General features: G+C 34.5%; 1 protein-coding gene across 2 annotated transcripts in view; it reads right to left on the bottom strand.

The window, feature by feature from the left end:
• Window positions 1-25,118, bottom strand: part of LOC150084901 (eukaryotic translation initiation factor 5-like) — a 148,523-nt gene that overhangs the window by 43,068 nt on the left and 80,337 nt on the right. For both annotated transcript variants that reach the window (XM_090375626.1, XM_090375625.1), the window contains exons 7-8: window positions 17,790-17,962; window positions 9,248-9,364 (exon numbers count right to left, since the gene is read on the bottom strand). In XM_090375626.1, coding sequence (XP_090231752.1) covers window positions 9,248-9,364; window positions 17,790-17,962 — 290 coding nt within the window. The remainder of the gene's footprint in view (window positions 1-9,247; window positions 9,365-17,789; window positions 17,963-25,118) is intronic.

Raw genomic sequence — 25,118 nt, 5'->3', positions numbered from 1 at the left:
ATCATATATTTGGATTTCAGGAAAGCTTTTGACACTGTTGCGCACGGAAGACTATTGTACAAATTGGAGCAGAATGGTATTAAGGGTCAGTTGCTACAATGGATAAAAGGATGGTTAAGTGGGAGAAGACAGAGCGTGGTAATCAATGGGTGCTGCTCTTCATGGACTAATGTTATTAGTGGAGTCCCACAGGGTTCGGTGTTAGGTCCACTGTTGTTTTGTATATTTATCAATGATATTGATGAAGGTATATCAGGCTTAGTGTCGAAGATTGCAGATGATACAAAGGTTGGCAGAGTTGTTAATGACAATAATGGCAGTGTGCTACTGCAATAGGACCTAGAAAATTTGGACAGATAGGCTAAGAAGTGGCAACTGAAGTTTAACCTTGACAAATGCAAAGTACTGCATATGGGTAGAAGTAACTCCAGAGAAACGTACCAACTGTGTGGTACTACACTTAAGGTGGTAGAAAATGAAAAAGACCTGGGAGTAATTGTGCAGTCAGATATGAAGTTTTCTGAGCAAAGCAGACAGGCTGCCAGGGCAGGTCATGAGGTTTTGTCAATGATATATAGGAATCTTGCTAGCAGGGAGAAGGAGGTGATTGTCCCTCTGTATAAGGCAATGGTCAGGCCATGCCTTGAGTACTGCATACAGGTCTGGAGGCCTCATTTTAGGAAGGATGTAGATTTACTTGAGCGTGTACAGAGAAGGGCAACAAGATTGGTGAGGGGAATGAAGGGATCCTCTTACCAAGAGAGGCTTGAGTTCTGCAAATTGCAGTGGCTGGAGACTAGGCACCTGCGCGGTGATCTGATTGGGGTTGAGCACGCTGAATTCTGAGGGGATCTTTCCACTTGTTCAGATTACGAAACTAAGGGGGCTTAAATTCAAATTAAGAAAAGACAGAGGTAGAATAGATGTGTGGAAATTTGCCTTTAGCCAGCGGGTGGTTAATTGGTGGAACAAACTTCCATCTGTCGTGGAAGTTGACAGGTTAAATAAATTTAAGGAGGAACTGGACAGGCATTTGGAGGGAATGGTGTGATTTTTTTTTTTTTTTTTTTTTTTTGGCTGATGCTGCATAAGCTCATACACTTGTTTTCTTGCATCACATGCCACTACTACTACATGTGATGGCAAGTTCTACTGGGATGGAGGTAAAAAGTGAAACTACATCAAATGATGCCATAACTTGATCTGGTGAGATGGATATGGTACGGATCCTTTTTATGAACTCACTACTGTTGGAGATGGTGTTGGTGGTCTTGCCTACTAGGGGAGAAAGGAGCCTCGAGACAAGCTTAGTTAATTCTTAACTCGTTGAGCCACAACAGGATACAATGGGTCTTAGTGGTGTGCCTTCTTTGTGAACTTTCAGTAGTCCATAGAATTGTGGAATCTGGCAGCCGGAGGCGATTACGTGTTGATTCTGTTATTTTCTTCTGTTTGAGCCAACTGTTGACGAGGATGTTGACTTTCGACTCCCATCGTTCCAAGGCTTTGATAGGAGGAACGGTTAAGGGCTTGTAAACAGAAGTGTCCTGCAAGAGCAGCAAGGCTTTTGTCTCGTAATCTGCGTGGTTCATTACGACTGTTCGACGTCCTTTGTCTGCCGGTAGGATGATGATGGATTTGTCTCGCTTCAGTGTCTGAAGGGCAGAAATTTGTTTGTGGCTGAGACTGGAAGAAGCGGGGCGAGCATGGTGTAACATTGCTGCAGTTGTTAGGCGAATTGTGTTTTCCACATCTTCAGGGAAACGTGTTAAACACTCTTCTAAGCTACTGGCAATATCAGTGATCGGTGGGTTTCTTGGGAGAACAGCAAATTTCATACCCAGAGTCAATAGGTCTACTTGTTCTGTAGATAACTGTTTGTTGCTCGGGTTCAATACAAAATCTGTGCAACTTGTGGAAGGGGTATTATGCTGATGACGAAATTGACTGGATTCACTAATTAAAGCATTGAACTTACGTTTTTGACGTGTACAATAGCATTCAGATTCTCTGATGGCTTGGTAGCACAAGGTATGGATTATATTGGTGTAAACAGGATCGGGAATTAAACTCCTAAGTTCGATCAGCAGGGCTGCTTTATTCGGTGAAGCATATTTTAAGTCTCGACGAAGGCAGCCAATCCATATGCTCAGGGTCTTGTAGCTGAAGTTTTGACAGGCACGTTGCATACATTCATTAGGAAACGGTGGTTTGTAGAGAAATCCTTTCGGGATAACTTTGTTTGATTTGCACCTGTGAGCAAATCTGAGATGTTGCTTGCCACAGGGTATAAAGATGAAATTCTTTTGCAGTTTCACGACTATATCACATGTTGGTTGGCCAAGAACAGTTCGAATATGATTAAAGAGGCCTCTGCGCTCTGGATTCATTATTATATTAAATTACAGTTGCTCAGAGCGAAATGGATACAAAAATATAGATCGTGACAAGTTTAATAATAGGAAATATACATATATTAGATTAGATACATACAAATAAAAGTTTTCGGTTGTTTAGTCAACCTTCTTCAGTTAAACTGACAGTTAGAATGGAGCATGAGGGCGTGATTAATTGTTGGATGTTGAAGCATGTGGCTGTGATGTATGTGGACGTGGCCAGCGTTTGTCAATGGACAGGATTGCTGTTTCGGTGATAGGGTGGACTTGACAACCACTGTTCCTGTTCACTGAGGTATTGGAGCATTTGATGTTTAACGACTCCAACCAGGCGCGTCACCGATAATGGGGGGACTTATCCACAATCACGACACCGCAGTGTGGGTCAATTTCATGGTGGGTTGCCCAAACGTGTTCGGCAATAGCTGAGTCTTCCACATCCGCTAAGCGGATTGCTCTTTTGTGTTCGTAAAGGCGTTTTTCGAGCCGCCTCCCAGTTTCCCCAATGTAGCAGCTAGTGCAGTCACGGCAAGAGATGCGGTAGACCAATTCGCTTTGTAGTTGGGTGGGGACAGGTGTTTTTACCTTAGAGATGAGGGATCGTAATTTTCTGCCTGGGAGTTGTATGCATTTTATCCCATGTCTTATGGGATAAAGGCACTCGTGGCTGAGTCATCACCTTGGATGTTTCTGTTGGTCACACAAGAAGATGGCTATGTGGACGATGTGTTTGTAGTTATCCCAGAAATTCAGGTGACCGAATCTTAGACCACCTCAATTCTCTGTCACCTTTCATAAAATTCACGGTCAAGCTAGAGTCGGACAACCCCATACCATACTTAGACACCCTTGTCTGGCGCGAGGGCATGTGCTTGAAGACAACTGTCCATCGTAAACCTATGTGTGCTGGCTAAACTACCATACTACCCAAACCGATCACGACAGGTTTGTAGAATCTTAAAATCACATGGGATAAAATGCGTACAACTCCCAGGCAGAAAATTACGAACCTTTTCGAACACAAAAGAGCAATCCGCTTAGCAGATGTGGAGCACTCAGCTATTGCCGAACATGTTTGGGCAACCCACCATGACATAGACCCACACTGCGATGTTGTGATTGTGGATAAGTCCCGCCATTATCGGTGACACGGCTGGTTGGAGTCGTTAAACATCAAATGCTCCAATACCTCAGTGAACAGGAACAGTGGTTGTCAAGTCCACCCTATCACCGAAACAGCAATCCTGTCCATTGACAAACGCTGGCCACGTCCACATACATCACAGCCACAGGCTTCAACATCCAACAATTAATCACGCACTTCACGTACAAGATTGGCAGTACACGCCCTCATGCTCCATTCTAACTGTCAGTTTAACTGAAGAAGGTTGACTAAACAACCGAAAACTTTTATTTGTATGTATCTAATCTAATATATGTATATTTCCTATTATTAAACTTGTCACAATCTATATTTTTGTATCCGTTTCTTTCTGAGCAACTGTAATTTAATAATAATAATAATGAATCCAGAGCGCACAGGCCTCTTTAATCATATCCTATTTACTTATTACAACGGTGAAGGGAAAGCGACCAATGGAAAGTGCAAGTGCCGGCAGTGCTAGGAAATCAAACAAAATAAAATTGATTTAGAACTGAAGATGATTAATTAAGAAGTACGAAGCAGAAAAAATTTTTCATCTATTGCACGGAAATAGGTCTCGCTGCTTCAACAGTGAATACTATTTTAAGGGACAGTGCACGTAAAAAAAAAGAACATGTTAAAGGATCAACGTATTTTACACTGGGGCCAGTTTGCCCCAACAGTGATCAACAAAGCAGCATTCAGGTGCTATATCGAAGATGGAAAAGCTATTAATAATATGGATGGAAAATCAGATTCAGAAGCAAGTGCCCCTGAATCTAACGGCCATTCAAGCAAAAAGTATTTATGATATGAAGATATTAAGGATAAGTACGACAAACCCCAAGCCAAGTTCATGGCAAGCAACAGGTGGTTTAATAGGTTCAAGAATCATGCTGGTTTCCAAAACATTAAAGTATGCAGTGAAGTCGCCAGTGGCGATTTTGCAGTTGCATAGAAATTGTATGATGTGTTGGGAAAAACCCCTTCTAAATTTCAATAGCCCTCAACTTCCGCAGTGGTGTGCTTATCAGCTGGAGAGCTAATTCTGGCAATGATGCGCGAAAGGCAAAACTTGCTGACTTTATGCCTGTCTCCTCTTTTTGTAATTTTATAATTTTGAAATTTTTGTAATTTTGTACACTTTTGTAATTTTTGCTGCGCATTTTGTAATTTTTGCTACGACAAACCCCAAGCCAAGTTCATGGCAAGCAACAGGTGGTTTAATAGGTTCAAGAATCATGCTGGTTTCCAAAACATTAAAGTATGCAGTGAAGTCGCCAGTGGCGATTTTGCAGTTGCATAGAAATTGTATGATGTGTTGGGAAAAACCCCTTCTAAATTTCAATAGCCCTCAACTTCCGCAGTGGTGTGCTTATCAGCTGGAGAGCTAATTCTGGCAATGATGCACGAAAGGCAAAACTTGCTGACTTTATGCCTGTCTCCTCTTTTTGTAATTTTTGCTGCGCATGAGATAAAAAAAATTTAATAAATAATTCTATTTACATGTTCATTGACCATTTCTTTTTTGCCTCAATCAAATTCAGCATGCATAGTTGGGAGTGCAGAATTTCCCTAAATGCTTATTTAGGGAAATTCTGACTTATGTAATATTTGATTTAATAGTGTTCCGTGGAACGCAACGCTTATGTTAAATTGGGGAGTGGCTGTATATATGTTTTTTTAACAGATGTAATCTTATTTTATCAAAGATTTTATTTTTCATTTATAGCTTTATTCATTTTACCTAGATAGTTATGAAACATACTACTTAGCATAAACAAAAACAGTAAAGTCTAACACCATGAAATAATTATAATGTGCTGGTCAGTATCTTCTCTGAATCACACTTCTCAGAATGGCACATATGAATATAAATATGGATGCAATTACATATGAGTTTTTGCACTGAAAACATTTAATGCACTACAATTTAATTTTTGCAAACACACACACAATGGAAAATGATAACAGCTATAAATTATCCAAAGTTCAAAGGATCTTAAATATTTCTTAATTATTCTGACAAACAGACAAATATAAAAATAATGTAATACTCACTTAACATAAATAAGAAAAATCACTGAATAAAATACCATAAATTATGAAAATGAAAAATACAACAGAGAAGCATGCCTAAAGAAAAAAATATATCTGAAAGCCTTATTAGAATAATGAAATAAATTTATATGAAAAATCAAACAGCAATTAAAATATACATATACAGAAGAACCCTGATAAGAAGTTTTTCAAAGGACTGGAAGTTTAGAACCTCTTACGTTGGAAAACTTCTTAGAAGGGAAAATAACCTAAGGGTATGAAATATTAACTACACAAATAAAAATGAAAAGATACACATACATAAGTTAAAGATGATTTTTAAGTACTATTTCAGAATTTATAAATATTTTACTCTGCTATGGGAAACATTTTTAAACTAGGAATTTCTAATTGCTTAACATTCTGTTCATTAAACTCATTACCAAGTTAGAGAGAGAGCAACAATCCACTAAGTAATTCAGAACTGTTCACAACCATCAGAACTTAATGCTGTCTGCATATCAAATTATAGATATCAATGAAAACAATTGCAATATGTCACTTCCATTATATCAAAATGTTTCCACTAAAAATGTTTAATCGCTGAAAGCCTCAGACTACAGAAAATTCACTAATCGAACAAGTTAGTGCCAAGCATCAGTTTAATTCGTAGGGTACACCGAAGTAGGTGAAATGGCATTGTTTTTGTTATATCTCATATTGTGGGTGCCTTCACAACGAGTTGCCCTGATACTGAACTACCTTGAATAAGCAATGCTTCGCCAATGGATTTTCGGCGGATACCATCGCCCCACAACCCAGGGGTTGTGGGGCGATGGTATCCACTGAGAATAAGTAAAATGTATCTTCTTCATTGGCGAAGCTTTGCTTATTGTAGGTAGTGCAATTAGCATTAGTAGAGGCATATGATGCAAGAAAGCAAGCTTATGCAGCATTAGCCAAAAAAAAAAAAAAAAAAAACTTCCACTTCACCCCTCCGTTTGTTCGAAATACCTGTCCAGCTGAGCCTTAAATTTATTTAGGCTATCAACTTCCACAACAAGGGATGGAAGTCTGTTCTACCAACCAACCAGCTACCCCCACTGGCTAAAGGCAAATTTCTGCACATCTATCCTACATCTGTCTTTCCTCAATTTGAATTTATGCCCTCTCAGGTGATTATTCTGAGCAAGAGCCAGTATCCCATCAGCATTGAGCATGCTCAAGCCATTCAAGGCTTTGTACACCTCTATCAGATCACCTCGCCGGTGCCTAGTCTCCAGACACTGTAATTTGCAAAACCTTTCTTCGTAAGAGTAACCCTTTATTCCATTCACTAATCTTGTTGCCCTTCTCTGTACTAGTTCCAGCAGCTCTACATCCTTCTTGAAATGAGGCATCCAGACCTGTATACAGTACTCAAGGTGTGGCCTGACCATTGCCTTATACAAAGGAATAATCACCTCCTTATCCCTGCTAGAAAAATTCCTGTATATCATTGATAAGACACCATGAGCTACTCCTGCAGCCTGCCTGGACTGCTCAGAGAACTTCCTATCTGCCTGCACAACCACCCCCAGGTCCCTTTCATTCTCTACCACTGTCAGTGTAGTACCACAGAGTTGATACGTTACTCTGGGGTTGCTGTTTCCCATATGTAGTACTTTACATTTTGTCAATGTTAAACTTCATTTGCCACCTCTCAGCCCATCTGCTCAACCTTTCCAGATCCTGCTGCAGTAGCATAGCGTCAGTAGTGTCCTTAACAACCCTGCCAACCTTTGTATTGTCTGCAAACTTGGACATTAAACTTGATATACCACCATCAATATTATTTATAAATACAGAGAACAACAATGGACCCAACATTGAACTCTGAGGGACTCCACTAATAACATTAGTCCACGATGAGCAGTGTCCATTGATTACCACTCTCTGTCATCTCCCCCTCAACCACCCCTTTATCCATAGCAGCAATTTGTCTCCAATGTCACACTGCTCCAATTTGTGCAGCAGTCTTCCATGTGCAACAGTATCAAGCCTTTCTAAGATCCAAGTATATAATATCAAAGTTATTCCCTGAATCCAGTTCTTTTGTGACTGCATCATAGTATCCAATCAAATTGGTCAAGCAAGACTTCCCCTTAACAAAACCATGCTGTGTCATGGTTTTGTTATATCATCTAGACAAGACTTCAGTTGGTTTTGTCAACAAAACCAATTGAAGTCTTGTCTAGATGATACTGCAGTGCTTCTTTAACCAGTGGCTCCATTAATTTTCCTGGAACAGAAATTAAACTCACAGGTCTATAATTACTTGTGTCAGCCTTTGATCCCCCTTTGTGAATTGGGGGGAAACAATTGCACATCTCTGGTCCCTGGGGACATCCCCGGAGTTCAAGAATGCCCTGAATCATGGCTAAAGGCCTGCGCACTTCCTTTTTCTGCCTCCCTTAATATAACTGGATAGATCCCATCCACCCCAGGTGTCTTTCTTGTGTTTATCTTGAACAATTTCTCCTCCACTTTACTCTCAGTTATTACAAGATTATCTAGCTTACTGCCAGAGTTCAATACACCTCTGGCATTCCCCTCGCTGAATAACTCCTCATGTGTGAATGTCGATGCAAAATATTCATTTAGTTTGTTAGCTACCTCAGCAGGATCATCAACAGTTGAACCATCGATATCAAGTGGACCAATCTGATTCATCCCCTTTCTTGTAGAGTTTACATAAGTAAAGAACTCTTTGCTGTTTTTCTTTGCATCCCTTGCCAAAGATTTCTCATAATCTGCCTTCGCCTGCCTAACCTCCTTTGTAACTTGGTTACAGATCAACTTATATCATAGGCTTCTGTGTCACGTGTTAATTTATATGTATCCCATGCATTTTTCTTCTATACCATATGTCTCATTAGTTCATCTGACATCTATTTAGGCCTAAACCTTGAACAATATTTCTTAGTTAGTATGTAAAGCCTAGTAGCTTCCAAGATAGGTTCTTTGAATGCTTCCCATTTTGAATTTGCTGTTGGTAACATCATTAGTTGGTCCCACTGTATAGAATTTAAATACAGTCTCAGACCATCGTAGTCGCCTTTAATATTTATACTTATAGATGGGCATAGTGGTGAATGATTAAAGCAACTACGTAATCACAGTGCAGTAGTATAGCATTATTACATTAATCATGGTAAGATCAAGTATCAACCAATGCTCCTACAGATTAAGTGCAGACTGCACATAAATAAACAGCATAATGCAAGAAAACAAACATGGAGAATATCTAAATTTAATTGACAGTTTTTTATTCCTACTAAGGAAGCTAAAAGTATTGTGACAGCTGTTTGAACTTTTGACTAATGTATAGTTGTTACCATTTTCCATCACATTTCACCAAAGTGAAGGTGTAGTACATTAACTGTTTTTAACAGATATTACACGGGACTATTCAAATTTATTTAACATCTCATGAAGAGAGTCTGCTGATCTAATTATGTGAATACTAACTGAATTTTGTACCTGGAATTTCCTGAAAGAGTAATACTGTGAAACACTGGTTATTTAAATCAAATGTGTCATGATAATTTAAAGAAAAAAAAAAAAAAAACTAAATAAAGAATTCAAAATATATATACAAAGAAAGTGACTAAATAAAGATTCAAACCTGATCAGGAGGATTTTTCAAGATAAACGTTGTAAGCTTATGGGTGCTGTCCAACTGACCACTATGACCACAAGCTTTACATTTAGATGTTATTACTCCCTTTTTAGGCAATACTCCCTAAGAAATAAAATAAAATAAAAAGAATATGACAGTAATATTGTTTTTCAATATGTATAAAGAAAATTTTATAGCATTTTCACAAATATGAAGTGAAACTTGAGGTGAAAAATGGCAAAAAGCTTCAGCAGTGTTCAATGTTGGGTACCCCTCATTGCTGATCTCAATGACACTGATGAGAGTAGAAAAGAAAAGCTATTAAAGTTTGCTGATAATTTAAAAGAAGATCAGATAGACCAAGCAATGTTACTCTTAGTCAGATCTCATAATTAAATAAATCAATAATAAAATTTTTTTTTATTGATATGCCAGAAACACAATGTAAAATTCTGAATGAAATCCTATTAGTTTCCCAAAATACCCAATTGCAAAAAATTCTATAAACTACTTGTGAAAGATACATGCTTATGCTGTAAAAGTATAGCATAAACAGTTGACTCTGGAACAAAAAAATAATGAATGAATTATTGAAAAAAATGTCACTGCAGTTAAAATTAAATTATTCTCGGTCTTATTTCATACAGGTTCAATCCAAATGTCTAATTTCAGAGATTACTAGATAAGGCAACACTTCTGTTGACACATAAAGGAGTTTCCCCCTTCTCATTTTACAATGCCTCCATTTCAGAATAAATGCGAAACGTGGAACCAGTTCCTAATGAACTGAGTACTGAAGATGAAGCCTCTTCTATATCTGTTCAATAATATACTGACACAATATTACTCTGAAAAGAATATTTAACTTAGTGAATCAATGGTTTTGTGGACAGAATGACTGGATTTCAGACAGCATATAAGAGAAATAGCAGAAGTACTGTATAATAAGCACAAGGTGCAGAAACTTTTACTATTACATGTGGTATGTAATATTATTTTACTATTACATGTAGAAACTTTTACTATTACATGTGGTATGGCACACTGCTGCCATACCACATGTAGTACAGCAGCAGTGTGCCATCAGATACCACTGAACTAATTCACCATGAGTTTCATTACAACATGACATTGTGCTTTTGTGCAATGGGCGTTTAAGCGTGCCTTACAATTTTTGAAGATGGGAAACAAGGAACAGCACTGCTTCAAATTTTATCATAAACTTGGGAAAACAGTTTTGGAGACACAAAATGCTCAATTAAGCATTTGTTGAAATGCTATGGGTAGAACACAAACTTTTCAATGGTATTTGTATTTCCAAAGTGACCAAACTTCAGGCAAGAATTTTAAGCACCCAAGTTGTACATCAAGTTAGACTGATGAAAATGTTGAAGAAGAGCATTAAGCCATTAATGAGGACAGCCGGTGTACAATTAACAATATCTGTAATATTCTAGGCCTACTATATGGCATATACTGACAATTTTAACTGAAAATTTAAACATTATGCAGATTGCCACAAAATTTGTGCCCAGTCTGCTGAGTGACAAACAAAAAACTTGCAAATGAAGGCCAGAACAGAAACTTCCTTTTCAAGGTTGTAACAGGGAATGAAAGCCTGAGTTTATGGTTATGACCCAGAAACAAAGTGGAAGTCCTACCAGTGAAAAAGTCCATCACAGCAGATGGAAAAAACAGGAAAAGCAGGTCAGATAAAATGTCAGGTGAATGCTCACTGTTATCTTCAACAATGAGGGACTTGTTCGTCAAGAGTTCCTTCCACCTGGCCAAGCTGTAAATCACCAATTCTATGTCACGGTCCTAAGGCATTTGAAGGAGAATTTCAGAAGAAAATGCCCAGACAAGTGGCACACTCAGAATTGGCTTCTGCACGATGGCAATGCACAATATACACAGTTTTTTGGGTTCAGCAGCTTTAGCCAAAAACAAAATGGCAAGTCCCACTATCCATTCTATTCTCTTGATTTGGCACTGTGACTTTTTTCTGTTCCCCAAAAATGAAAATCTGATTAAAAGGACCAAGATTCAAAGACATCGCAGATTTAGGCTGAATCACAGAAAGTGGTGATCTGCATCATGAAACAAACAGGACTTTCAGCAAAACTTCAACCAGAGGGGGTAGATGGTGGGATTGATATATAAATTCTGGAAGGGACTACTTTGAAGGGGACAATGCTAACATTGTGGGTCATCCCTGCGGGTCATTGTGGAACACATGAATATATGTGCTGTGTAAGGGTAACTAAGAGTAAGAACAGGTGCATGTATGCACACTAATGCCAGGAGCATTGTAAATAAACTTGATGAATGTGAAGTACTGATTAAGTCATCAAATGCACACATTGTATGGACAGTGGACACATTGTGTCACTCAGACATAAGCAATGCCAAATTTGAATATAAGGAGTACAATGTATACAGTAAGGACTGACAGAACAGGAGGGGTTAGCTTTTAGTTAAGAAGCATATTAAATGTAAGGGCAGTGCATCCAGTCAACATGGATGACCATGTGCAATGTTGAGTCAGTTTAGTGAGATATAAGCACTGAGAAAACAAAATTGGGAGTAGGAATGTGTTATAGGTCTGTAATGGAGATTTTAACTTTTCAGATATTGACAGGAATTTGTGAATTGGTCACACACTCACGACTTTTGTAGATTTCTTGGTTCTTGGATGACTATTTTCTACAGCAGTTAGAGAAGAAGCAATACTCTTGATTTGGTTATCAGCACGATTCTTTTTTTTTTTTTTTTTTTTGTTAGTTGTTGGCGCATTGGCTTCTGGGGCCATATTGCACCTCCCAAGGTTTTTGTATTTTCTACTCTGATCCAAGCCCAAGGCGGGATTCGAACCCGCAACCTTTGGGTTGCCAGGCAGGCACTTCACCCACCCGGCTAGCCCGGTTGGCTCAGCAGGATTCCTACATGCATTAAAAATCTACAGGTAAAATACCCGCTGAGTGGCATTGATCACAGTGTACTACTGTAGGATTTAATTAAAAACATAACTATAGTAGAATCTCATTAATAAAAAGTTCAAGGGACCTAAATTTTCACATTTTGTAGTAACGAGGTCCCACAAGAGTGTCAAAATTATACCATTTTTTTTTTTTTTTTTGGTACATACTGTATATCTAAGAATAATAATAAATAATAAGAATATCAAAAACAAATTAATAAAATAAAATAAAAACAAGTCTTGTATAACAATACAGTAATATGAATAACATTTTTTAAAAATTTTATTTCTAAGATAAACTAAGAAAAAAGAAATATTAACGGAAATGAAAATATTGTACAGTATATATTTTGATATATACAATATTTTAGAACCAAAGTAAAAAGAATTGCAAATCTTAATATAAAAGGAGACATACAAACCATTAACTTTTTAATAAATTAATCTAATTTAAAGAAAGAATCCAATGTTGTTTGCACAGTTTTTGTCCTACGTGCATTTTTAACTACAGAAGGGCCTCGATTAATGCGATTAATTTGTCCCGTGAGCACATCGCACAAAACGGAAACACGTTAATCGAATATAATAACCAATAGGAAAAATTATAATTGGTCCTTGACCTTCTGGAATGTCCATAAAGAATTTTAAAAATACCTTTTAAATAACTTTTTAACTGTACACAATGTAAAAGATAATGAAAATAATTATGGAATTAAATGTTTATTACATAAAACAGCGGTTCCCAAACTGCGCGCCACGAAATATTTTAAATTTTCGAGGGAAACACAGCGATACTCGACATCTGTCGGACACCGCGCAAACTACTAGCTCGAGGTAGTTCACAGTTTCAACGTTTCTTATTAAGTTGTTTGGACCTAATACTAAACAGATCTGTTAGGTATTTCTTTTGGTCTGGGTGTGCCTTGAAAAAATTACTGAGACACTAAAGGCGCCGTGAACCGAGAAAGTTTGGGAATCTCTGACATAAAATACACAATGAAGAAATGACTGTTGCGGAAATAGTTGAACAGTGTTGACTTTCTCTTTTCATCATTCAATTTCTGATAGCAGACAACAATCTTCTCTGGGCCCTGGCGAAATAAATATCACAGAGAACCTCAAACCTTTTGATACGAAAGATTTCATCTAATCATCTAATTCTTTTACTGTTATCTCCTTTGCGGTAACATTTTCATCTAGCTCATTTAAAAATTTTAATTTTTATGGAAGTGTGCATTAACTTTTGTTACTGCTGAGGAAGGAAGCCGATGCTTCCGAAAGCTCCAGAGATTTTATCGTTTTCAATCTGGTTTATTGTAGTGTATTTTATCGCAAGGATTTTAATCACAGTTTTAATGTGTTTTTCACATATACATAATTTAATTTAATATATTAGCAGTTTTTGTAAATATTTATTTTATTTTATTTTAATTTGTAAATATTTTAGTTACAGTAAAATACTTATTCTTATGGTTGGTGTATGTGCTGATTTATTGCCAAAATATTGACATATGGAGTGGCGAATTGCTGGCACCCCATATGACTTGCATTACTTCTTACAGCTACAGGATTTAGTCCATTAAAAACAGTATGAGCACAACTGTGGAATGTTTCCTCGTGGTGTTGATGAGTATTGGGGAAGCAATTTTCCTTATGAAAAGCTTCCCGGCAGAAACAACTAAGCAATGCACACACATATTGCACAACCATGGCACTGTACTCATTTCTGGCCATTTAACAGTTTAGTATCATTGCAGTGTACCATGACAGAGTTGAACTTAAACATTCAGGAGCCAACCTACACAACAGATGTTCACATACACTCTCTGCATTATTTATTCTATTGTTTATTTCCGTATCCAATCCTCAATAAAGACTGTTCCTAGATGCACAAAATATCTCATTCCAATTGTTGGATACTTGGTCTACACTCTAAATTTTAATTGCCAATCCAAACATTCATAGTTATTTGTTTCTTTGTAACTAATATTTATGCCAAATTCCCAAAAATCTGTATTTATTTTATTTAGAATTTCTTGAGGATCTTGCACGTTACTGTTAACAGCACAATATCAAAAGATGCAAGTGTTTTGTATCTACCACACTAAACTTTGTCATTAACTTAATTACTTGCCATTTTAATACCAGATCTTAGATTTTTTTTTTTTTTAAACAAACTTGCAGATTTCACATTTTCATACAAAGATTTTATTCCCCTTAAAAAATTATCCTTGATATTATATTGTTCTACATTTGAAAGATCAAATTTCTAGTTAAATTTGTTGTACGCTTTTTTTTTTTTCAAGGTCAGCAAATCCTAAATACAGGTTCTTAAGTTCCTGTGATTTTTCTATCATTTATCTTCATATAAGTATTTGACTTTGTCATTCCCTGTTTGGCATAAAACTTGCATCATTCACCAATACTCGGCCTCTTCTCTAAGATACTTGTACTGACTTTACAAGGAGCGAGATACTGAAATTTCCACATTTGATTTTATTTCCCTCTTTATATATTGGTATGATTAATGCCTTGCTTCCATCTTTTGGAATTTGTTTTCTTTTGTAAAACCACCTGTGGATAATATGACATGGCCTCTATGTTCCCTCCAGCTTTTGGCATTTCATCTATCCTTGCAGCTTTTCAAAATATGGACTTTGTCCATATTTTCTGCCTCAATAACAAGACAGTATCCAAAATTCTCCATTCAATCTTTTCCTCTTCTTCAGTGACATCTGCAGCTCCTTCATTAAGCATTCAAAGTTTTTACCTGAAACCTCTAAAATATCCTTCTAATCTGTTTTAACTTCACTAACATCATTTTCAGTTACTTTGGTTATGGATGGTCCCCGTTCTGAAGTTTTTAACTGAATAGGAAAATATTTTTCCACTTTCATAATGTTTGTTTTCCATATATTTCCCAAAATCTGTCAATGCTTTTATTTGGCTTCTCACCCTCACGTGTTAGTCCTCTTGCATGTCTCTACATTCCAATAAAGATTTATAAGTTATATTTTTTTTTATAACTTATAATTGCCTTTAACTTATTGGGTCTGCCATGACATTCTAAATTTCCTGTCTTTAGATACCTCACCATACAGTTCTTTGGCAGCTTCTCTTAAATTTTTGCCATGGATGTTACTTTTCTCTCCAAATTGCCCTTAAATATTTCTGTAAAGGTAATTGTCATTTCTTACCCTTCTGTTTAAATCTACCAATATTATATGTAAACATAAGCTCATAATTTTAAAAGGGCAAACTAGGTAAATATATATTAAAATTTCAAAGTTTTGGATGTACTGAACCACTATAGCCTATCATGTAACTGTGTTGGAACTACGCCTGGCATATATCATGACAATGTCATATACAAAAAAAAAAAAAAAAAAAAAAAAAAATGCAAAATTGTAGGTACCTATTGATTTCCTCTCTGGAATGTAATGTTCTTTACTTATGGAAACATGCTATTCGTCCTACTATTAGACAGCCATTCTCAACAAATCTTGAACTGAAGAAATGTCACAATCTGACAAATGGAGAATAACATTGCCCTCTTGACCAGAAATTTCAGTAGTCTCCATAACAGAGGAATCAGCTGATTTCTTCCTAAGAGAACCCATGCTGAATCTTACAGGAGTTGCATGAAAAGCAGGATTTTGGTACAAACGAGAACAATTAATGTGGCCATTCAAAAACCGAGACATTTGGTGGAATGATTTCCTTCAGTTTGAGCTAATACTGATTGAAATCACTGGGAGGCTTCAACGCATATGTTTTTGGCATATGCTTTTCTACTGCCTTGCTTCTGGGTATGAGGTTTTCCATGTCCATGCTCAAAAGTTTTAGAAAAGGTTGGATGGTTGTCTTTGCAGCTGGGAAAACATAAACACCAGTCATTATAGTCAGAATGAGCTCTTTTGGCCTACACTTTCAACATACCGAGTCTTCTTAGCAAACAGTTTGAGGAACATCCAAACTATCTTTCTTCAGCATAATTCTTTTTTGCATATATGATTTTCTGTTCATGTAATTTGTGGACAATGCTCCTCTGAGACAATCATCAGATCCCACTATAAAATGACACCTTTGGAAGTAATGACAGCAGTGTGAGGGGACACCTTGGTTGGAGCTCCACCAAAAAAGGTGAGTTTGAAAAAAATACTCAGTGTTTGTGAAAGGTGGCCTAATTTAAGCTTTCGCACCATTCATTAGGAAACAAACTACACTTTCTGGACATTTCTGTATGTAATATCATGAAAGACCATGGGCTGTTTTATTAATGAAAATGCAACTTCCATGCATTTGCATTTTTAATAAAGTACAAATGAGAGAAACGAGAATTTTTAATAAAATGCAAACACATGGAAGTTAGATTTGCAGTCTAGTCTGGGGAAAGCGTCCATAATCCATGGTTTTGCTTCTTGTAGCTGTGGGATTAGCTTTACCACACAGGTTTCTGGCTCTGCCACATGTGACCAAGCAGCTGAGATTAGCTGGGTTACTACATTAGGGGAAAAAAAAACAGAAATGTAACTTTCATTTGTGGGCATCTTCCTATTTCTTGTAGTGAAAATAAGCTATTCTAAATTATGAAATAAGGGAAACTACTTAAAATTTAAAATCAAAAGGAATCTATTCAGCTGCAACAGCTCTATAAAAACAATGCACTGAGGAGTCTACTGAAATTGCTAGACAGAATGCTTGGCATCAAGAACCAAGCATTCATTTAAAATGTAGGAGGAGTAAGAGGAAACTATAAAACTGTAAGAATTAAGAGTTTAGTACTGCAGATAAGATAACGTTGATAAAGGAAGAATAATATAAATTTCTAGTACAAATAAATATTATGAGAGTACAAACCATAGTAAAATGTTTGGATAAAGTCTGGTGCTATATTTAAATAAAGTTTTTCTTTTAGAGTTTTCAGATATGAAGTGAATGTGTGCATAAGGTAGAGGGAAGAACAGATTAGAAATGTTTGCCCTGTACATTTCTGATCTGTTTAATTCCATAATGGAATGTAAATGCACAAGACAACACTTTCTCATTTAAAGATCCATTATAATGCAGAAATACAAGTAATAAATAGTTTGTGTTAGAAGAGTTTGGGACTTAGGATGACATCACAAAAACAACATGAACATTATCAATTTATATGATGTATAAGCAATAAGTATAAACTAAATTAATATAAAAAATCATTTCTACAAATTAGATTGCTTGATTAATTTTTGAGAGAAACAGAGAGACCATAAAAGTTGGTAGGCATGAACTTAGAAAACTGAAGTTAATTTCCTAGAGATATGCTAGCAATCTTCTTTTACCATTATACAAAGTTATTTCTGGATGTTTGGCATCCAGAAACAACTTTGTACCCACCTACACCAAATCAAATTAGGCACTTAAATTTATCCAGTAAAAAGTCTTTTGGTTTGTTTTAATGTTTATAAACATTTTTTTATTTTTCATTTTTTGGGCCAAGTGTTTCCGCTCCAATTATTTTTATAAAGACTACAGTAAATATATAGCATTCCCTCTGTATAAATTAAGATAACCATTACCACTTACCAAAACAGTTTCAGGATTTTCGCAAGACAAGCATAAAACAAAGCGTTTAATAAAACCATCCAGAAGATCTTGTAATTTGGAAGCTTCATGAGATCCATTAACAATGTAACGTTCATTTTTCAAGTCAAACTGTGTCTGAGCACCTAATTCACATCCAAAATATTTTGTGGGATCTAGATCAAGAAAATTAAATTATTTGTATGAAGTGAAGAGAAAAAATTCAAATGCACACACACAAAAAACAAATTTTTTTACAGTATATACATATAATTTATATCTATATATATATATATATATATATATATATATATATATATATACATATGAAATATGAAAACAAAGATGTGGAAAAACAGGAAAAACAGTACGTGTACCTGAATGCGCAAAGCAGCAAAACAGGATACATGTATATAAATAAGATAAAATAAAAATATATAAAAATAAAATAAAAAAATAAAAAATAAAAATATAGATGGAGAAGTTATTAAACACAAAATGCCGAGCCTAGTTGAAGAAGAAAAAGAATGTTAAGATCCTATTAAAAAAAAAAAATAAATAAAATAAAAAAAAAAAAATAAATAAAAAAAAAAAATAATAATAATAATTATTAAGTAGAATTAAATCCGAATTAATGCCGAATTAACAGGCCAATTATATGTACAAAAGCTGAAAGAAAAAGAGGGGAGGGTGATGGAGATAAAAATTATAAAATAAAAATTAAAATTATAAAATAAAAATTAAAAATTGGTACATAGATCAGGTATTTCATCAGGGGGCAATTTTAAATGTAAAAATATTCAACTTAAACATATTATTTTAGACATCTCTCTCTTTAGACTAGGTCGCATTACTACATACAGTAATGAATACTGTACTATTAAATTTACTCATAGTTGGTTCGATAAAATTCCTTGGCATTATTTACTTAATAATCGTAATAATTTTCTCCCATTTTATAATCATTTCAAGTTCAATATCCATCACTGCTTCAACTATGAATCTCCTATTGGACTTAAAATCTGTAATTATAAAACTCTAGCTACTAATTTAGGCAGATCTTGCAAGATCTAAAGCTTGCAAGAAAACTTGCAAGCTTTAGATCTTCCATGTCACTGTGATGATCCCATATATGCTCCTTACGTTGATCAACATCATAAACATATTATTACTGGTAACCTGGACATTATTAACAACATTCCACTAAAGTCCGCTATGGAAAAAGGTTTTAAATTCAGACCAGTCCATAAGGCCAACCTCAATAATATATATAAAGATATTTATCTGAATATCTTGAATTTTTGCAACAAGTTAGCATATAAATATACAATACCCCACGAAGCTTTCTATAATTGGATAAATGTCACATTTCAAGACATTAAAAAAATTATTTCTAAAACTTACTACCTTTACAATAATTCGCATACCAAGTATTTTAACCTGAAAAAAGCCATCTCAGATTTACAACAAAAATTTATCATCACTCCGGTAGATAAGGCTTCTAATAACTTTGCTATCTTCTGCAAGCAATTTTATTACACCACCCTCAAAAAGGAAGTAGAAAGTAGTTCCACCTTTTTACGCTGTAATCTCGGTATTAATACCATCATCAAAAAAATCATAGCTTTGCATAAAAAATTGCATACCAAAATTCGCAATTCTACTTTGCCTTTCTTGTATATGATAGCCAAATTCCATAAACATCCAGTTGGCTTCAGATTCATCACTAGTGCCAAAAAAAGTGGCTGTTATCATCCAGGTAAACAATTTTTCAAATTGTTAAATACTATACTTATTAATATCCCTACCACTTGGATCATTAACAACAACCACAGTATCATTAAAATTTTTAATTCCAATACATATTCCAGCATATTTAGTATTGAAACATATGACTTCACCAACTTATTTACCTCCTTACCGCATCACCTGATTGTTAATGTACTTCATCAATTGTTCCTCAAATACAAAAACGTTATATCAACAGATGAGGTTACTTGGAATAACTACATCAACCTCTGTATCCTAAACAATTATATCTATGATGGTAGATATGCTTATAAACAATCCATAGGAGTTCCCATGGGTTCACAAATTTCTAGCATAGTATCTAATCTATTTCTCCATTATTACGAACATCTATTTATTGATAACAACCCGAACCTTAATTTTTATGCATTCCGCTATGTTGATGACATTCTTATTCTCAACATTCATTTTGAAAATATTGCTAAATCCATATATCCAACTGAACTCACTCTCAATAAAGAAAACTTTGGCAACCAACATGCAAATTTTTTGGATTTAAGTATTACTTTAAATAGTCCTCCTCTTCGTCATAATTTGGAACTATTTGACAAAAGAAGCGAATTTAATTTTAATATTATCTATTTAACAAATTGGAACTTGAACATTTCGATTAAGGTTCATAAAAATATTATCTGCACACAAATTATCCGTTTAGCTAATATTAGTAGCAATCAATCACTTTTCGCTGGTGCTTTAAATGATCTTTATACCAAACTTCGCAATAATGACATTCCTATTAATTTCTTAAATTTTATTATAAAAATTCTCTCTGATTACATTAAAGAAAAATTCGGTTTCACCATGTTCCACCTTGATTAGGGTTAATTCGATACTTGTATAGTTGTACATTTGAATGGTGGTATTTCCACCACTTGGAAAGTGATCACACATAATGACTTCTATTATAACTTCTATTAGAACGATGTTCGTGTTCTTTCACTTCCTAAGTTTTCTTTTCATTTTCGTAATTTAATATCAATAATTATTTATGTCCAATCTTATTTTCTCTATTTTATTTTGACCACAGAGGGCTCCCATAGTTCTTCTCTTCTGAGCAACTCCACCATCGTTGTCATAGTTTTCCCTCTGTTTGCATTCCATTCTTATTAATCATATTCGCATAATTGTACCTTATTAATCATGATCGCATATTTTATTGTCATTTCTTAATTATATTTCACTCAACTTGTTTCTGCCAATTATCATAGGTATTTAATTTTCCTCCTTTTCATATTTTTATTTTATTTTATTTCGTAAAATATACAATACAAGCTAGCGGTATTAATTTCCACTTCTACTAACACTCTCACAGCCAAGGCCCTCTCTATGAGGTTGGGTACTTACACCCCCAGCTTGCCTAGTATCCTTTAAACTCTTTTCCTTCTCTTTACATCTTTCTACTTTCTACTCTTCGTTTTTCCGTCCGTTGAACTATTAGTGTAATACGAGGGTGATTCGGACATTCTCACTTTCCTCTTTCTCACTATCTTCGCCTCTGTATTTTTAACTTCTTTTCCCTCCCCTACCTTGCATTGCTTCCTTTTTCTATACCGCTACCTTGTTATTTATTTATTTATTACATACTTTCGATTTAAACTGGCGTTCTTACATACTATCGACTCAATTTATTTCCAAATACACTGCGTTACTCAATTTTCTAAATACACTGCGGTTGCGTTATTCAATTTATTTCCAAATACACTACGTTACTTAATTTATTAATCTAAATACACTGCGTTGGGGCTACCTCACTCATGTTTCTGGATATAAAAAAAAAAAAAAAAAAAAAAAAAATTTTTTTAAATTTTTATTTTTTATTTTATTTTTTTCCTTTTCCTTTACATTTCTTCAGCTTCTCCATCAGCATGAGTTTGCATAGAAACACAGTGTTTGGTACATGATCAGGTGTAGCCCCCTGATGAAATACCTGATCTATGTACCAATTTTTAATTTTTAATTTTTATTTTATAATTTTTATCTCCATCACCCTCCCCTCTTTTTCTTTCAGCTTTTGTACATATAATTGGCCTGTTAATTCGGCATTAATTCGGATTTAATTCTACTTAATAATTATTATTATTATTTTTTTTATTTTATTATTTTTTTTTTTAATAGGATCTTAACATTCTTTTTCTTTTTTTTCTTCAACTAGGCTCGGCATTTTGTGTTTAATAACTTCTCCATCTATATTTTTATTTTTTATTTTTTTATTTTATTTTTATATATTTTTATTTTATCTTATATATATATATATATATATATATATACACTACCATTAAATATTGACAAAAGTTAAATTATAATAAAATAGATAAATAAATAATTAAGCATTCATTAGAGGCAGCGACTCGCAATTCCTCCATATGAAGCCGAAATATATTTTAAATTAAATGAAATAAAACATAAGCCAGTAGTATGGCAAAAACTGTAGAGCGAAAATTAACATAAAAATAACCAAATAAACAAACAAACGGAAAAGAAGAATAAAACTTAGACATAAATAATAGCCCAGAAACCCCTATATAATTTCGAAATTTTATATACGTCATTTTAATTGGATTTAAAGTTCGAAATTATACAGGGGTTTCTGGGCTATTATTTATGTCTAACTTTTATTCTTCTTTTCAGTTTGTTCGTTTATTTTTATGTTAATTTTCGTTCTACAGTTTTTGATATACTACTGGCTTATGTTTTATTTTATTTAATTTAAAAAAATATATATATATATATACATATATTTTTTTTTTTTTTTTTTTTTTACATAAATGAAAATACTAAAGGCAAAGGTCCAGAAAATGAAATAAGACTGAAAGAGCTAGATTTCGAAGCAAAGATACTGAAAAGACTGACTATATATTTGAAAACACTGAAGGTTCAGAAGGCTCAATGATAAACACTATACCTGGCTTTGTACAGGAATCTGTAACTCTGGAAATTTATATTGCGAAAAGACAGAAAATTTCCTTTGCCATATCAAGAGACACCTTTGATGAAATAACTTAAAATAATTAAATAAAGGCCTAATAAGACTACATAAATACCAACATAAACACAATTTTAGTAGGCTACAATGATGTCGGGATTGAAACATTGAAGCACACCAAAGCCTAAATGGTGAAATACTACAAATTATCGAATGGTTAAAAAAAAAAAAAAAAAAAGGAAGAGTTCTACCAACATAGCTTGCTTACTTTACAGCATTCATTTCAGGTTTCATAACATTTTATTTCACTTATTTTGAGTGTGATATCCTTCCACCATTTATATATATTTGCACCCTTTTCAAACTAATGTAGTGGAGGGTTCTTAGTTTGGTCTCTGATGATAGTGATTTTTGTGTTTTGCAGTATGAAAACTGTTACCATTCAGATATGTCACTCAGGTTCTTGGCCATCTCATATATGTCATTTGTGGAACTCACAGTTTTCTAAAGAATATAAAGCAACCTCAGTATACTTCCAATGTTTCAGTCCCTGTATCAATGCAGCTAATTAAAATTGTTTATTTTGACATTTATACAGCCTAATAATATTAGGCATTTACTTATTAAATAACTGCAACACACAATGTTCTATCATAACATTGTGTGTTGCAGTTATTTAAGTTTTCTAATTTATTTTATCTACGATATCTCTTGATATGGCAAAAGCAAATTTCTATAGTTAGATTCCCATGCAACATCAAGTACAATGTTCAACTTATGATATTTCACTATTTTCGAATATACAGCCAATCTCTTAAGTAACTTCTAAAATTTATTTATTTAGGTCATTTGTTTTCTTTGGCATTTAAATTTTATGGTTTCACAGTCACTATACTTCTGTTCATTTGCCTCATGTTTCAGTTATAAGATCTGTTTTCTCTTGGTATCTTATATTATGGCTATATTGATCTCTGGTGATTTGTGAGGTTACACAGACATCTTTCTTTTCTGTGAAAAATTGTGAAAACTGTGTTTCTGTGACAACTTCTCCTAGCATTTTATTTCCTTTTTATGTCTAATAATATTATACACGACAGCAGTATATGATCAAGCTGCTTTTGCGCTTTTTTTGCTACTGGTTAACACGACTTGTTCTTGATCTCTGATATTGGTGTCTATCGTAACATTGTGTGAATGGCAGCAGTATATATATATATATATATATATATATATATACACACACACACACACACACACACACACACACACTGCTGCCATTCAAACAAGTGACATAATTGCTTTGCTGTTTGGTTTATGAAATACAGCGTGTTAAATAATTTAGGAAAATTAATTACTTAATTTTTCTAAATTATTTCTCCACAGTCTTTAATTCTATTTGCCATATCAATTTCCATTAGAGCCAGCCAATCCTCTCCAATGGCTTCTCTAAATTTTTTTTTACCTTTGCATTTAAGTATTTCAATTTAAATTTTACAGTTTCATGGTCACGTAGCCGAGTGGTCAGGAGTGGGGGTTCAAGACCGTGACTGATAAATACGATTATTGTTTGTACTGATGATTTTTTGTAAACTCTACTGACCAAGTGGTCGTGCTGGAGTATAAAGTATAAACAAGAACTATATTTCTGTTCATTTGGCTTGTATGTTTCTGTTATCAGATCTATTTTTTAGCTAATATTTAATATACAGTCGGACCTCTCTTTAATGAACTTCCATATAGCGAAATTTTCTATGTAGCAAAATTTTTTGATTTCCTCTTGGTCATTACATTGAAAATAGTTTCCGTATAACCAGATATGCATCGTTCGCACCTCTGGTTTGCACCTTTGGGCAATAAAGCTGATGCTGTAGAAAGCACGAATTAAGAGATAAAAGGATTAAGCATTAATCCATTTAGCTTTTAATACCTAAAGGCTTTAATTCCATGAACTAAGAGCTAAAATATTTTACAATTTAATGTAAAACCCTGCAGGAGGAAACTGGCCAACCACAGCACGGGATAGAAAAAGATGGGAGTTTGGGAGAGGCCTTTGCCTAGCAGTAGGTCAGCAATGGCTAAAAAGAAGTAAAACCTATACAATCGGAGATAATACTCAATACTAAAAAAAAAATACACACACACACACACACACACACAGTCAAGCTTCCTTATAACAAATTCGATAAATCCAGCGAAAAAATTCGTTATAGAGAAATTTCGTTATACAGAGAATCTTTATTAGAAATTGTTATCTAATTAGAAAATGAAAACGAATCTACATTTATTTTTAATGTATTTTATTTCAAAAACATACTTATTTAAATTACGTTTACACAATTTTTGCCAGTAAGTATCACAAATTAAAAAAATCTGTAATTTTCGTTTGCACAGTACAATTAAAAAATTGTCCGATTCTCAAAGAAAACCTCACATTTGTTCAGAGCATTAAAAACATTATCAGGAACACTTAACAAAACTGTAGACCCATACGAACCGTTTTAAAAGCGTTAACCATTTCTTCACGAGTTGGTTTTTCTACGGGTTGTTCTGATGCGTCTTCAGCGTCATCGTTAATTTCTTCGTGATCATGGTCGCGTCTA

This window comes from Mastigoproctus giganteus, chromosome 6, assembly GCF_048544385.1.
Source record: "Mastigoproctus giganteus isolate SK-2022 chromosome 6, ASM4854438v1, whole genome shotgun sequence".
NCBI lineage: Eukaryota > Metazoa > Arthropoda > Arachnida > Uropygi > Thelyphonidae > Mastigoproctus > Mastigoproctus giganteus.
Note: the sequence above shows the minus strand (reverse complement) of the source record. Positions and strands in the feature narration are given on the sequence as shown.